At 31.7% G+C, this 15,255-nt stretch overlaps 1 protein-coding gene across 1 annotated transcript; it reads left to right on the top strand.

Annotated features, from left to right (window-relative positions):
• Positions 1–437: 437 nt before the first annotated feature.
• LOC112504755 (heavy metal-associated isoprenylated plant protein 41-like) lies at positions 438–15,246 on the top strand. The gene is made up of 3 exons (XM_025108701.1): positions 438–640; positions 13,511–13,709; positions 14,612–15,246. The coding sequence occupies exons 1-3, from the start codon at positions 475–477 to the stop codon at positions 15,234–15,236; spliced, it is 990 nt and encodes a 329-aa protein (XP_024964469.1). The 5' UTR covers positions 438–474; the 3' UTR covers positions 15,237–15,246.
• Positions 15,247–15,255: the final 9 nt, after the last annotated feature.

The following is a 15,255-nucleotide window of genomic DNA, read 5'->3' as shown; positions in this document are numbered from 1 at the left end:
TCCCATTTTACCCTCAAATACACACCCTTTGTTTAACTCTTAATGGTTCCATTAAGAGGCAACATCTGAATCGTTAAGAGATGAATCTTGTTTGGAAAAAAAAAAGTTTGTCTCTTAATTGTTCCAAAACCTTGATTTTGTATCTTGAATCTCCGTTAAACCATTAAGAGCCCTAATTTCATTGTACACAATTACCATTCAATTATATTTTATTTTACACTATATCATAAGAGCCTCTTAATCATATGGACCACTTAGTTTTTTGACACCAAATAATTGAGCAATTGTTAAGCACCTCTCCACTAAATCCCAGTGGTAATTTAGTAATATTCCAATTGTCTTTTCCCATTGACAATCATTCAAGTCGACTTTTCATTCACAGTCTCCACTAAATCACTTTCCACTTCTCTCTCTAGTTTTCTATTGAGCAAAACAATGGAGGAAATTGCAGGAAGGTATGAACACCATTTTTTCATGAATAGAAGCATACAACTAATCCAGAAAGAGATTTGGGCGAAGCATTACTCGTCCAATCATCAGATTCTGCTGGTTGGAGAAGGCGATTTCTCGTTTGCTCTCAGTTTGGCTGTTTCGTTTGGATCTGGTTTCAACATCGTAGCTTCTTCTTTCGATTCTTATGGTAATCAATCGATCCTTATTCTGTTAAATCGCAATTTCGAAACCCTAGCTAGCTAGGGTTTCGTTAATCAGCTTCGTACATTCTACTTGTCCATCGTGTTCGTTGATCACTAATAGTTTCTAGTTTGTATGAAGGTCTGTTTAGTTATGGCGTTCATTTAATACAATTTTGATTTATTTTTTTGCTGTTTTTGTACCTTTCTGCATTCGATCATGATGAAGCTGCATTGAGAAAACGATCTGTAAATTAGATAACAATCGGTTGGATTTGGATTTTCATATAGAATTTTGAATTTTTGGTAGGTTTTTGGAATGGGAATTAGTTCAATTATTTACAGATATTTCAAAAAAAAAAATTATAAATAATTTTAAAAATAATTAAATATTATTACAAAATTAATGTGTTTAATGAACATGTTTGATTAAATATCATTACAAAATTAACGTATTTTAAATGGCAAATTGCATGAAAAAATATTTACTTTGATTTGATTCTTATTTTGGGTAACGTACTTCCAAAACTTTCATTTTGATAGTGTAAAGTTTTAAACATTTAAGTATCCGAATAACCGATTGAAACACTAACCGGTTACAATGCTGATGTTGCGAGTGATGTGATATCTAATTCAATATTATTTGCTATTCAACCAAATTTCATCCCATCACTCGCCATATCAGCATGATAACCTGTTAATGTTTCAACCGGATACTTAAATGTTTAAAAATTTATATTTTAGGTACCAAAATGAAAATTCTGAAAGTACGTTACCGAAAATAGTAATCAAGTTAAAGTACGTTACTTTTTTCATATAATTTGCCCTATTTTAAAACATTTTTACAAACAAATTTCATGAAATATATGGATTTCTAAATCCAATCTTAATGTGATTTTGATTCCATTCCAGTCCTTTGGTTTAATATCCTATGGAGTGATTGGTATTTTATGAGATTTCATAGGTTTTGTATGTAATAATGTTTTAAAATACGTTAAAAACATTTGTTTTTTTAGTAATCAATTAATAAAAAGGTAATTTAACTATTTTTATAATTATTTATACATTTCGTACAAAATCAAAACACCAAAGGTTCCGATTCCGATTCCGATTCCAAATCCTTCTCAAATCTTAGCAACCAAATTTTCCCTGGGTTTATCATGAATTTGATAATAAGATTGGTGGTAGGTCAGGGGTTCAATCCTAACCAAAGGTGGAGAGGGTGTGCGAGTTTATTTGTTGCATCTGCCGTATATTCTTCATTTAAATGCATAATGAATTGTATCGATAATTTCATTTTGCTAGATGTTCTGATTCAGAAATACAAGAGTGCGGAAACAAACTTGGATCGATTGAATAATTTGGGAGCTCGGCTCTTATTCAAAGTTGATGCACGCAAGATGGTGTCTCATAATGATCTTTATCTGCGAAAGTTTGATCGCATTGTGTACAATTTCCCGCATGCCGGTTTTGTTGGAAAAGAAAGCGATGACAGAGTTATCATGTAAGCTTATTTATACATGCATTCATACTAATTTGCTTCTCAAAACTATCATATTTGGTCTTTTCTTGCAAACAATCTATTGTTCTTATGAAGATTTAAAGGGTGTTTGGGATTGCTTATAAAAACAACTTATTGACTTATTCCGATGTGGCACCGGTAATAAGCACTTTTGAGTGTTTGGATAAACAGCTTATACCGGTGCCAAACTGGTAATAAAGAGTTTTTGAAGAAGTTAAACAATTTTCTCAAAACTTCCGTCGCTCCATCCCCATTCCCCGCAGGGGTAGAGAGAGAACTCATTCTAACTTATAATAAGTCGATAATAACTTTTATAGAAAAACATACCTTGTTTCAAATAAGGTCCCAAACACCCCCCTTAAAGAAATATATAGATTTATTGTTTTCTTATGATGCTTTTGGTAATGCAAACATGACTCACAATGGCAAATTGGGGGGTTCTAGTGGAAGCTCGTGCAACCACAAAAGTTTTCTGGCTTAGTTCACTTTTTTATACGATCTTTAATCATTACAACAAAATTTACTTTATAGGATGTCTAAATTGTCTAAGTGTATTAATAGAATGGTTTATAGTAGCTTGGGTTTATAGGACCAAACAATAAAACGTCGTATCTAAAAAAGTTACAATAGGTTTATAAGACACTTTTAGGCGTTTTAACAAGTTTTTAGGACGTTTTTAAAATAAAGTGTCTTATTATTTATATTGTAGGAGACTTTTGAGAATAATTTTAATAAAGTCCCTTCAGATAGGATGCTACTTGGTCTAGTCCCATAAACTTAAGTCCTATAAAGTATCTTTTTAGGATGCTTCTATCAATAATTTTAATACTTTGATAGTTTGATTATATGATTCTCATTAACATGTTTGGCTCGARAAARTGTATGCTCRAATGGCTTAGCTTGGCTTGACTCKAAAAWTTTAATCGAGTTTTCGAACGAGYGGAGTYGAACATTTGCGTTATGGAGCTCAACTTGTTAAGTTAAACAYGCTTTTGTGTGTGTTCGAGATAGACTCAAGCTCGACAATTATYAAGACATTTTTGCCTTTAATGTCTTCATTYTGTATTCAACTTSTAGGATCCATAGAAATYTGGTTTTCAGTTTCTTCAAGAATGCAAGTCAGATGTTGCRATCAAACGGCGAAGTCCACGTATCCCACAAGACTAAATTCCCRTACGACTGTTGGAATATCGTAGAACTCGCCTCCCAAAGTTGTTTGACATTGCTCGAATGTGTCGAATTCAAGCTCGAAGATTATCCGGGATACAACAACAAAAGAGGAGACGGGTTGAGATCCGACAAGCCCTTTCCATTAGGAGAATGTTGTACTTTCAAATTCATATCGTCATCAACCGCCACCATGTTAGAATCAGAGAGAAAATTTTTTCCAAAATTTTTTGTAAAAATGGAAGACCTCAAGACATTGAGGATAAAGAAGCAGATGCTTCAAATAGAAATCTCTGCGATTGAGCAAAAAATTAAGCTTCTCGAAAGCTACTAAACGGTAACCAACATACCGGTAGACGCAAGTCTTAAAACAAAGGCTATCCCTGAACAAACGGCTCTTGGTAAATAATCAACAAATCCGTTGATAGCTGGTGCTTTGCTAAAAAGCATAATCAAGGATAATACTAGTCTTGATCCCATGTTGGGCAAAACTAGTAGATTAGTTAACTCTAATCCCTCAGCTGAAGCACTCAGCAGAATGACAACTCTGTCATCTAACAATTCAGTGCAGGAACAGAAGCTTGCGCCGAGTTATTTGGGAGCCTTGAAAGACGACTCTCAAGCGAGATTTTATGTGATCTATCGCGGACCACATAAAGGCATATACACCAACTGGGGTGTAGTGGAGACCTTCTGCAAAGAAGGAAAGACGACTTCAATGAAATTCCGAACGGAAGAAACTGCCAGACTCAGCCTAGCAACTTACCAAGAAGGCACGTCCTCCACCAACAAATCTTTTCTAAGACCTAAGATTCCGATCCCAAAGGCCAAAGAAGATCAAAGAGACCAAAGGTTCATCAAACCAAAGGTCATTACTGAAGAAGTCGCCAGCGCGCCACTAATGGCTCATGACTTCAGAGACATCTGGAACTAGGCAAGATCAGCCTGCCCAGAAGATTTCGTGCCCGAAAAGTTCTACACTACGGACAAGAAATCAAAAAGTCTGTTCAACTTCGTTGAAGGAGCAGATCCAACATTAATCCATCAAGCTTTTAAAGCCGGATTAATTCACAACATCTACCCAAGCAGCAACCTGCAAGAGCTCAAACATTTTCCGAGCCAGATGGTAGAATCTATAAAGAACTTAAGACGAAAAGTTCTTAAAGCAAAGGATGAGCCTTTGTATATTAACGTTGTTAGTTCAATCCCAGACTGGCAACAAGAAGCAAGGTATAAACCCTATTACTTTATTGAGATAGGACTTGCTAAAAATAGGAAGGAGATAGAATTATCTCAACCTATGGAGGATAGAGATCTTCCGTTTACAGACATTTTGCATCAAGTTCGTATCAACGGACTACGAGGAGTCGCAGAAAAGCTCCTGGAGACCATTTCAGGATCGAAGAAGAAGGTTAATTATGTAAGCCAAAAATGCATAATTACCGGTTGGAGTTTTAGCAACACCAACGCCGACGACATGAAAAAACTCTCTATCTTCGGAGAAAAATTCATGCGCAACAGTATTGATACCTGCATCGGTACAAGACAAAGCTTCTGCAAACAAGCTACACAGTTGTTTGAAGATCACTGTTGCAGCCACTGCGAAAGTAGCAGCAACAATAATTCAGACAGAGAGCATCTGTCAGAAGACAAGACAGCACCGAAGACCAGCTAAAGTGTTGCATTATTTCTTCATACGACAAAAATGGAGAAAATCACGAGATGAATAGTACTTTACTATTCACCGTTCAATACGTCACTATTCACGACGCGTCACTATTCACGTCACTATTCACGTGGGGACCACGTCTAGAAAAATAATTGTAGAACTAACAATAGGTTTTTGTTCTATAAATAACGATGTTAGATTTCATTGTTAGACATTAGCTCCTCGGGATTCATTCCTTAGGATATCATGATCAATTCCTTGAGCGAGTTACTCTCTCAAAGAAACTAGTAAATTGTTAGCTTCTATGCTTTCTAGCGAGTAAAACTCCCCAAGGGGAGATGTAAGATATTGAGGAAGTCCTCATTTGAGGGCTTACCTGTTGAAATAAAAGAAGCATTATGTAGTTATACACTGTTATCTTTACATTCAGTCGTTACAATTGAAGAAACTGTGACAGAGCAGGAAGGTCAGAAGGATTGCTAAGTACCGCTAGGCAGGAGGCCGTTTAGGGAAACGAATCAGACCACAACCCGGCAGGCTGGCGTTTTTTCAAAAGTATCGACGAACAAGTAAACGAACACGGTATAAAATACATAAGTTTGTTTTTGTTTATTTCTTCAAGTAAGTAGTTCTCTTTATTTTACATCTTCTCCTTTGTTTCAAAAAATTGTTTTACAAAAATCAATTTTTATATAAATACAGAAATTAATGTCTTTTTGCATTAAAAACTGGAATCAACAGATTCAAGATGAAATTCATGAACTTGAAATTCACATTGAAACTGAAAAAACAAATTTACAAAATGTTCAAAACCAACTTGACGAGTATCGTTTTGATCCCTACAATCAAAGTCCTCAAAGGACAAATTTGTTCAGTCAAAAAACTTTTATAGCTTGTTCTATAAAAATTTTAGAAGAAAATCTTTTAAAACTTAAATGCAAGATTATATCTTGTTATTAATTTTATAAGACATCATGGGTGATCCTATAAAATTATACAATAAAACAATAAATCGAGAAATCGATCTTGTTAATAGTCAAATTGAAGAATCTACCAATCAGGTAAATCTTCTAGAAATCCGATTAGGAGATCCTTATACTTTTTATTTGGAAAAACTAATCATTTTACGAGGCATGAGTTTTTTTAGAGGCGCTGTAAACGCTCTCGAATATAAAAAACGATGTCTTATTCGTTCACTAATAGTTTACTGTTAGTACAAAAATGCTTTTTTATTACAGTTAGCTTAATCGGACTGGGCTTTTTAGCTCTCCAAAATAGAAAAAGACAACTCCTTGAGTTGTTTTAGACTTGTTAGTAACCCGTATTCCGCGTTCAGGGTTATAAACGTAAAAAGTCTATCTGTTAGGGTATTATTGGTATCAAAGCCATGTTTGAAAAGGGGGAAGGAGGTTGAGGAAACTCAGTCTACCCAGTCGTTTATCGACGAAGAAAATGTTTTCGTAAGCGAAAACAAAGCTGGTTTTTCACCAGATCTCATGGTTCATGACGATCCTTTGAAAAAGATTTCAAAATATAATTTAAACCTAGATAAAACCGAGGTTTTCATTATAAAAATCGAATTATGAGTAATCATATTCAAATTTGTTGAAAGTCTTATAATAGAATGTTGGATAGAAATTGACAACAATTCTAAATATTTGAAAAAATTAAAAAATGATGAACAAATTTTGGTATCCAAAATTTTAGAACAAAAATATTGTTTCTAGACATATGTTTGTTAATTTAGAGCTAGCCTCTTCATATATCGATTGGATAAAAGAAAGCATAAATATTGATTTTGCAATAATAAAACATCAATCAAAAAGATTAACAATTTGTTAAACAAATGTTTATGTCTTTTTTCACAAAGAATTTTAATTAATTTCTTTAAAATAAAAAAAGAATAGAGAAAACTGGGAATTGATAATTGGAGTAATTATCGAATGTTCCCGATGGGACATAATTGAAGGATGAGTAAGTTACATTTTTAGTCCTTATAGTTTGTTGAAAGTTTCTGTTTTTGTTTTTATAGTTTTGAAATTACAATCTTCATACCATGATTTATAACTCATTATCTTTTTTCGTCCTTATAATTTAAAATTTATTGCTTTTTTGGTCCCTATGATTTACAGTTTATTTCGATTTTTAGTCTTTCATACTTAAAAATGGTGTTTTGACCCCAGCAACCAAAATATAAACGAATTACAAACAATAGAACTGAAAACCAAAGTCTTAAAACCAGAAGGACGAAATTCGTAATTTTTAGCAAATCATATGAACAAAAAACATAATTTACTTCTAAGGGGCGTTTGGTTCAGACAGATGAATGAAAATGACAAAGATTGAAAATGGGAATGAATTTTTATTCTCCTCGATTTAATCTGGAAAAAAATTGGCTTATGAAAGATTGGACCTATTATATTATAAGAAATCAAACAGTTTCTTTTACTTTTACACTCATTAATTACTGCTTAATATCTCTTATAAAGACCATATTTTAAAGTAATTATTGTTTTTAGGTTTCCAAAAGAGTGATAACCATAACGTGACTTGGGAAACCTTCATAACTTTTAATTTTATGTATTATATTTAATTAATTTTAAAAAAAATATTAACTAATGGGCTGTCGTGTCAAAAAATTTGTATTAATGGTTGTTTGTTTATCTTTTAATAGTTTTGTTAAGAGACAATTTTTGAATTGTTAATAGGTGAATTTTTTTGGTAGAAAAAAATCTATTTCTTAATGGTTCTAAAACTCTCTAAATGATTTTGTATCTTATATTTCTCTTAACCATTCAATTCTTTAATTTCATTGTAAACAATTATATTTCATTTTGCACTATATAATGAGAGTTTTTTAATCATTCGGCGTCAAACCATTCAATAACTCTCAAACAACCCCTAATACATGTCCATTAATTTTAATAATTATGTCTGGTTTTATTCATTTTTTAGAACTGTTGTCGAAACTTATCGGGTCTAGTAGGTCGTCCTGTTCATGAATAGCTCTACTTCGAACCACATAAAGTGATTTTGGTTTGTATTCATTCGCTTCGTACTGTTTCTCTTTGGTGAATAAAGATAACCCATATGTAATGGACGTACATTGTTTTCCGATAATCGAACACTTTTCTCAACAACATAAAATGGTATACCGTTAACAATAGTTTTTATGATATCTTATTCAGTTCTTAGGGACGACAAATGGAACCAGGGGTAGACCTATGAAGTCCTGAGCGGGGTCCTGTGTACCAGCTCAACTTATTTTCGCAAGTAAAATTTTTGATGGGTATGAAAGGCGCCTACTAAAATTTGACAGATACTCCAGGATATTAGAAAATACAATCAACTACAAARCCAAAAATTTCCTCTTCAAATCATAATAAATGAATTATCAGCATTTTTATAAATACCTCAATTTATTGGGTTGCATTGGTTGTACAAATGCAACAGGTTGTATTTGAAACAAACTATATATATGTATATATGTATATGTATATGTATATATGTATATGTATATGTATATGTATATGGGGGCAGGTTCAAATGCGAACCATCTAATTCTTAAAAACCGCGTAAACCAATTTCGATCAATAAGAAAATTTCATTTATTTTTAATTAAATTTAATTGATAAGGTTATTTATGTCATTTTACACAATTTTTTGATAATTAAGGAAGTTAGTAATACATTTTATTTAAGGCAAATTTAATAGAAGAAAGTATGAAAAATGGTAACGTTTCAAACTTTTATTATAATATATTATTAAAATCTTTATTTTTAATTATTTGCAATGCAATGCAATGAATCTGCTGGATATCTTGTTCCTGTAAAAAAATTAATAAAATAGTTAATGAAATAGATTCATGAAAAAAATTTAATAAAATAGATTCATGAAATAGATTCATAGCTAATGAAATAATGCATAATTGACTTTGTTYGTCATGAAATTAATCTGCTGTAAGAATTTGAAGGTGAAAAGATTTCATTGCAAAATAATTAATGAAATAGATTCATCATAATGAAATGTTTTCATTTTCTTAACAAATTCGAGATTAATGCACTACTTTCATTGAGATCCATGTTGCATTGTATCTGAAGTTGATCCGTTCAGTTGTTAGAATGGTCATGAAACGGTTGCATAATTGGTTTTGTTCTTTTTGGAATATACGTATCATGAAATGGGTGCATAATGGAATAGATTCTTGTAAAATAGTTAATGAAATAGATTCATGTGAAATAGGTAATGAAATAGATTCATGTGAAATAGGTAATGAAATAGATTCATGTAAAAAAGTTAATAAAGTAAATCGAGATTAATGCACTACTTTCATTATGATCCATGATGCATTGTATCTGAAGTTGATCCGTTCAGTTGTTAGAATGGTCATGAAACGGGTGCATAATGAGTTTTGTTCTTTTTGAAACATACGTATCATGAAATGGGTGCATAATGGAATAGATTAATGTAAAATAGTTAATGAAATAGTTTCATGTAAAATATGTAATGAAAAAGATTCATGTAAAAAAATTAATAAAATAGATAATGAAATAACTTCATAGCTAATGAAATAATTCATAATAGATTTTGTTCGTTATGAAATTAATCTGCATGTAATAATTTGAAGGTGAAAATGTTTCATTCATAACATGTAGTATGCATAAAGTGTCATGAAACAATTGCATTAACATGTACAAAAAAGCCTGGGATAAGGAAACAAACAATTGTATAATTAAACATTTCCATAGTGAAATAAACTGAATTTTTATTTCAATAAACATTTCCATAGTATGAATGTTAATGATTGTTTACCGTTCTACCCTTATTGATGAAATAAACTGAATTTTTATTTTTTATTTTTTTTTAATTTCCATAAATAAAGCATACAAATCTTGACCATTGATCAAGAAAATGAATGGTTGAGATTGGTTTACACGGTTTACATAAATGAAGATGGTTTTCATTTGAACGCTCCTCTATGTATATGTATATGTATATGTATATGTATATGTATATGTATATGTATATGTATATGTATATGTATATGTATATGTATATGTATATGTATATGAGCGATCAAATGAAAACCACTACAATTTGTAAAAACCATAAAAACTACTTTCGTCCGTCGATTTCATTGTTTAATCTTATGAAATTTTTTCATGAAATTGTTTAATCGTATGAAATTGTTTCATATAATATTTTTTTTGATGAAATTTTTTCATATATGATTATGAAATTGTTTCATATACCACAGAATGAAATTTTAATGAAACTGTTTCATGTATTTCTCTAAAATTAAAATAATGAAGATGATAATATCCATGATTAACATTCTACACAATAAAAATAATTAATTAACCTCTCATACTTACAAAAAAATGAACAAAATGAAAAATTATGATTGGTGGAATGAGGTTTTTACGGTTTTTTACAAATTGTAGTGGTTTTCATTTGATCACTCATATACATATAAATATTGTATATTGGTGCATATTATTTAAAATTCAAGATTATTACAAGTAAATTATGCATAAGTACAACTTATTAAAGCTCCATGTTTGAATTTGTGTAACCAACTGATGATAAACATAATCAAATAGAGGATAAACATCTCATTTTAAAATATAAAAAGATCTAAAATATAATTAGGATAATTATCGAGTTCTAACAAAATAATTAATTATTATCTTTAGAAGAAAATTATATTATTAAACCAAGTATAAATTATTTTGTTATTGAACCTAAATTAAATTATAATAAAAAAATTAAATTAAAAAATTACACAAAAAATAGAAATTTTAAATAGTTAATTTGATACTAATATCGAGATATTTTTGTCAAAATTTTATGATACCCTCAAATTTATATTTTATTCAAAAAAAATCATCGTTTTTTCAAAATCACATAAGACCATATTATAACATCGACTGAGATAAAAAATAAAATAAAATATTAAAATCAAGATATATTTTATTCATTATGCATGTACCCTTCTAATAATTATTATATAATCACGTATTGTTGTCAGTTAAACTAACTCATAATAACACTGATATTTGTATCTTCGACTCGAAGCTATTTGTATCTTCCACTGGAAGCCTCTTTTCCCTTTGGATTTTATTTGGAAACCATTATTCTACACAACAATCATCCACTAAAAAAGGGACATGGCTTCATTCCATGCCCCCCACTATGTACACATCAAATTTATTGAAATTAACCATAAAAATATATCTGATTGGTTTGAATTYGAACTCTAAAGATCAAAGCTACGTAAAGGTCTTATATTCGAATCAAAGTAGAAATAAAAATTCCTTTATGGCCATGAAAGTACAAATACGGTGACTMTGTGCTACCCGTAAAACAGATGATCATTCTGAGATTAGTCGACTAATGTAGCGGGTTGAATGTCCAAGTTAATTAAAAAAAAGTATCGAAATTTTTATTTCCCATTTTACCCACAAATACACACCCTTTGTTTAACTCTTAATGGTTCCATTAAGAGGCAACCTCTGAATCGTTAAGAGATGAATCTTGTTTGAGAAAAAAAAAGTTTGTCTCTTAATTGTTCCAAAACCCTGATTTTGTATTTTGGATCTCCCTTAAACCATTAAAAGCCCTAATTTTATTGTACGCAATTACCATCCAATTATATTTCATTTTGCACTATATTATGAGATCCTCTTAATCATTCTGACCACTTAATCTTTTGATAACAAATCATTCAGCAATTGTTAAACACCCCTCCACTAAATCCCAGTGGTAATTTAGTAATATTCCAATTGTCTTTTCCCATTGACAATTATTCAAGTCCACTTTTCATTCACATTTCAGTCTCCACGTCGCCATCACTTTCCACTTCTCTCTCTAGTTTTCTAGTGAGAGAAAACAATGGAGGAAATTGCAGGWAGGTATGAACACCATTTTTTCATGAATAGAAGCACACAGAAAGAGATTTGGGTGAAGCATTACTCATCCAATCACCAAATTCTGCTGGTTGGAGAAGGCGATTTCTCGTTTGCTCTCAGTTTGGCTGATTCCTTTCGATCAGGTTTCAACATCGTAGCTTCTTCTATCGATTCTCNGATTCTGCTGGTTGGAGAAGGCGATTTCTCGTTTGCTCTCAGTTTGGCTGATTCCTTTCGATCAGGTTTCAACATCGTAGCTTCTTCTATCGATTCTCGTGGTAATCAATCGATCCTTATTCTGTTAAATCGCAATTTCGAAACCGTAGCTAGCTAGGGTTTCGTTAATCAGATTCGTACAATCTACTTGTCGATCGTGTTCGTTGATCACTATTAGTTTCTAGTTTGTATGAAGGTCTGTTTAGTTATGGCGTTCATTTAATACAATTTTGATTTATTTTTTGCTGTTTTTGTACCTTTTTGCATTCGATCATGATGAAGGTGCATTGAAAAACGATCGGGAGGGAATGTAAATTAGATAACAATCGGTTGAATTTGGATTTTCATATAGAATTTTGAATTTTTGGTAGGTTTTTGGAATGGGAATTAGTTCAATTATTTGTAGATATTTAAAAAAAAAAAAAAACAATTATAAATAATTTTAAAAATAATTAAATATTATTACAAAATTAATGTGTTTAATGAACATGTTTGATTAAATATCATTACAAAATTAACATATTTTAAAGGGCAAATTGCATGAAAAAATAAAGTACTTTAACTTGATTTCTATTTCGGTTGACGTACTTTCAAAATTTTCATTTTAATACCTAAAATGTAAATTTTAAACATTTAAGTACCTGGGTAATAGGTTGAAATATTAATTGGTTACCATGTTGATGTGGCCGGTGATATGATATCCAACTCCGTATTATTTGCTATTCATCCCAATTTCATCCCATCGCTCTCATATCAACATGGTAAACGGTTAATGCTTTAACCCATCACTTTCATATCAACATGGTAACCGGTTAATGCTTCAACCGGTTACCCGGGTACTTAATTGTTTAAAACTTTACATCTTAGGTACCAAAATGAAGGTTTTAAAAGTACGGTACCTAAAATAGAAATCAAGTTAAAGTACGTTACTTTTTCATGCAATTTGCTCTGTTTTAAAAGATTTTTACAAACAAATTCTAAGAAATTCCATGAAATATTTGGATTTCTAAATCCAATCTTAATGTGATTTTATTGATATATCGGGATTTCAATTCCGGACTTCAAGATCTTGTTTGGTTTGATTGAATCGGATTTAGAATTAAATTCCATCTCAATCCTTTGGTTTAAATGATACCTGTGAATTTTAAAATCCTATGGGTAATAAAAAGGTAATTTAACTATTTTTATAATTATTTATACATTTCCAACAAAATCAAAACACCAAAGATTCCGATTCCAAATCCTTCTCAAATCTTAGAAACCAACTTTGCCCTTAGATCACCAAATATATTGGGGGTTCAATCCTCACCAAATGTGAGTTTATTTGTTGCATCTGCCGTACATTCTTCATTTAAATGCATAATGAATTGTATCGATAATTTCATTTTGCTAGATGATGTGATTCAGAAATACAAGAGCGCGGAAACAAACTTGGATCGATTGAATAATTTGGGAGCTCGGCTCTTATTCGGAGTTGATGCATGCACGATGGAGTTTCATAGTTATCTTCATCTGCGAAAGTTTGATCGCATTGTGTACAATTTCCCGCATGCCGGTTTTTTTGGAAAAGAAAGCGATTACGGAGTTATCATGTAAGCTTATTTTTACATGCATTCATACTAATTTGCTTCTCAAAACTATCATATTTGGTCTTCTCTTGCAAACAATCTATTGTTCTTGTGAAGATTTAGGGGGTATTTGGGATTGCTTATAAAAACAACTTATTGACTTATTCCGGTGTGGCATCGGTAATAAGCACTTTTGGGTGTTTGGATAAACAATTTATACYRGTGCCAGACTGATAATAAAGAGTTTTTGAAGAAATTAAACCATTTTCTCAAAACTTATGTCGCTCCATCCCCGCAGGGGCAGAGAACCCGTTCTAACTTATAATAAGTCGATAATGAYTTTTGTAGAAAAGCATAAATTGTTTCAAATCAGTTCCCAAACACCCCCCTTAAAAGAAATATATAGTTTTCTTAGGTTGCTTTTGGTAATGCAAACATGACTCACAATGGCAAATTGGGGGGTTCTAGTGGAAGCATGTGCAACCACAAAAGTTTTTCGGCTTAGTTCACTTTTTTATATGATCTTTAATACTACAACAAAATTGACTTTATAGGATGCCTAGATTGCCTGAGCGTCCTAATAGAATAGCTTATAGAACTAGGGTTTATTGGACCAAACAATAAAATGTCATATTTAAAAGAGTTACAATAGACGTTTTTAGGTGTTTTAACAAGTTTTTTATGACGTTTTTAAAATAAAGTGTCTTGTTAGCTATTTTGTAGGAGACTTTTGAGAAAATGTCATATAAACTCATCTTTTTATAAGACATATTTTCAAACAGTGTCGTATAAAATAGTCAGTAAGACAATTTATTTTAAAAAACGTCCTAAAAATTTGTTAAAACGGCTAAAAACATCCTATAAATCTATTGTAACACTTTTAAACTTTTTGCCTTTAATGTCTTCATTYTGTCTTCAACTTGTAGGATCCATAGAAATCTGGTTTGCAGTTTCTTCAATAATGCAAGTCAAATGTTGCGACCAAACGGGGAAGTCCACGTATCCCACAAGACTACATTCCCGTTCGACTGTTGGAATATCGTAGAACTCGCCTCCCAAAGTTGTTTGAAATTGCTCGAATGTGTTGAATTCAAGCGCGAAGATTATCCGGGATACAACAACAAAAGAGGAGACGGGGTGAGATCCGACGAGCCCTTCCCATTAGGAGAATGTCGTACTTACAAATTCATATCGTCATCAACCGCTTTATATCATGGAAATCATCAAGAACTTCAAGAAATTCGGTTGCAGGGAGCAAATACGAGTTTGTTTACGGATCCTGCACGGGCTATCGACAGCACGGAATGCTTTAGGATTTTCGTGGAGTATTTCGATCATGCACGATCGACATGCGGAAAAAACGATTGCTATCTATCGAGTTCTGTGAGGGATCATCTGAGATTCGGGTTTCAAAGATATATGGCCGAAGATCATCGAAGACAGTCGATTGACTTCGTTAAACTTTTGGAAGAGCTTCGGAGTTTGAGTAAACAGAGGATCGAGTTCTTGCAAAAACGGTTATGGGAACTCGATCTCCGGGGTGGTTTGTAGAAAAAAGGGTTTGCAGCTT

This window comes from Cynara cardunculus, unplaced genomic scaffold, assembly GCF_001531365.2.
Source record: "Cynara cardunculus var. scolymus isolate 2C unplaced genomic scaffold, CcrdV1 Un_Scaffold_6789, whole genome shotgun sequence".
In the NCBI taxonomy this organism is placed as follows: domain Eukaryota; kingdom Viridiplantae; phylum Streptophyta; class Magnoliopsida; order Asterales; family Asteraceae; genus Cynara; species Cynara cardunculus.
The sequence above is the reverse complement of the archived record's forward strand: the minus strand, read 5'-3'. Positions and strand labels throughout refer to the sequence as shown.

What these genes read in the sequence shown, in the direction of transcription:
- LOC112504755 (XM_025108701.1), top strand. Translation starts at nt 475, where the DNA reads ATGAATAGAAGCATACAACTAATCCAGAAAGAGATTTGGGCGAAGCAT. An exon ending in TTCTTCTTTCGATTCTTATG is followed by an intron (nt 641 to 13,510) that starts GTAATCAATCGA and finishes TCATTTTGCTAG; the next exon opens with ATGATGTGATTCAGAAATAC. An exon ending in AGCGATTACGGAGTTATCAT is followed by an intron (nt 13,710 to 14,611) that starts GTAAGCTTATTT and finishes TTCAACTTGTAG; the next exon opens with GATCCATAGAAATCTGGTTT.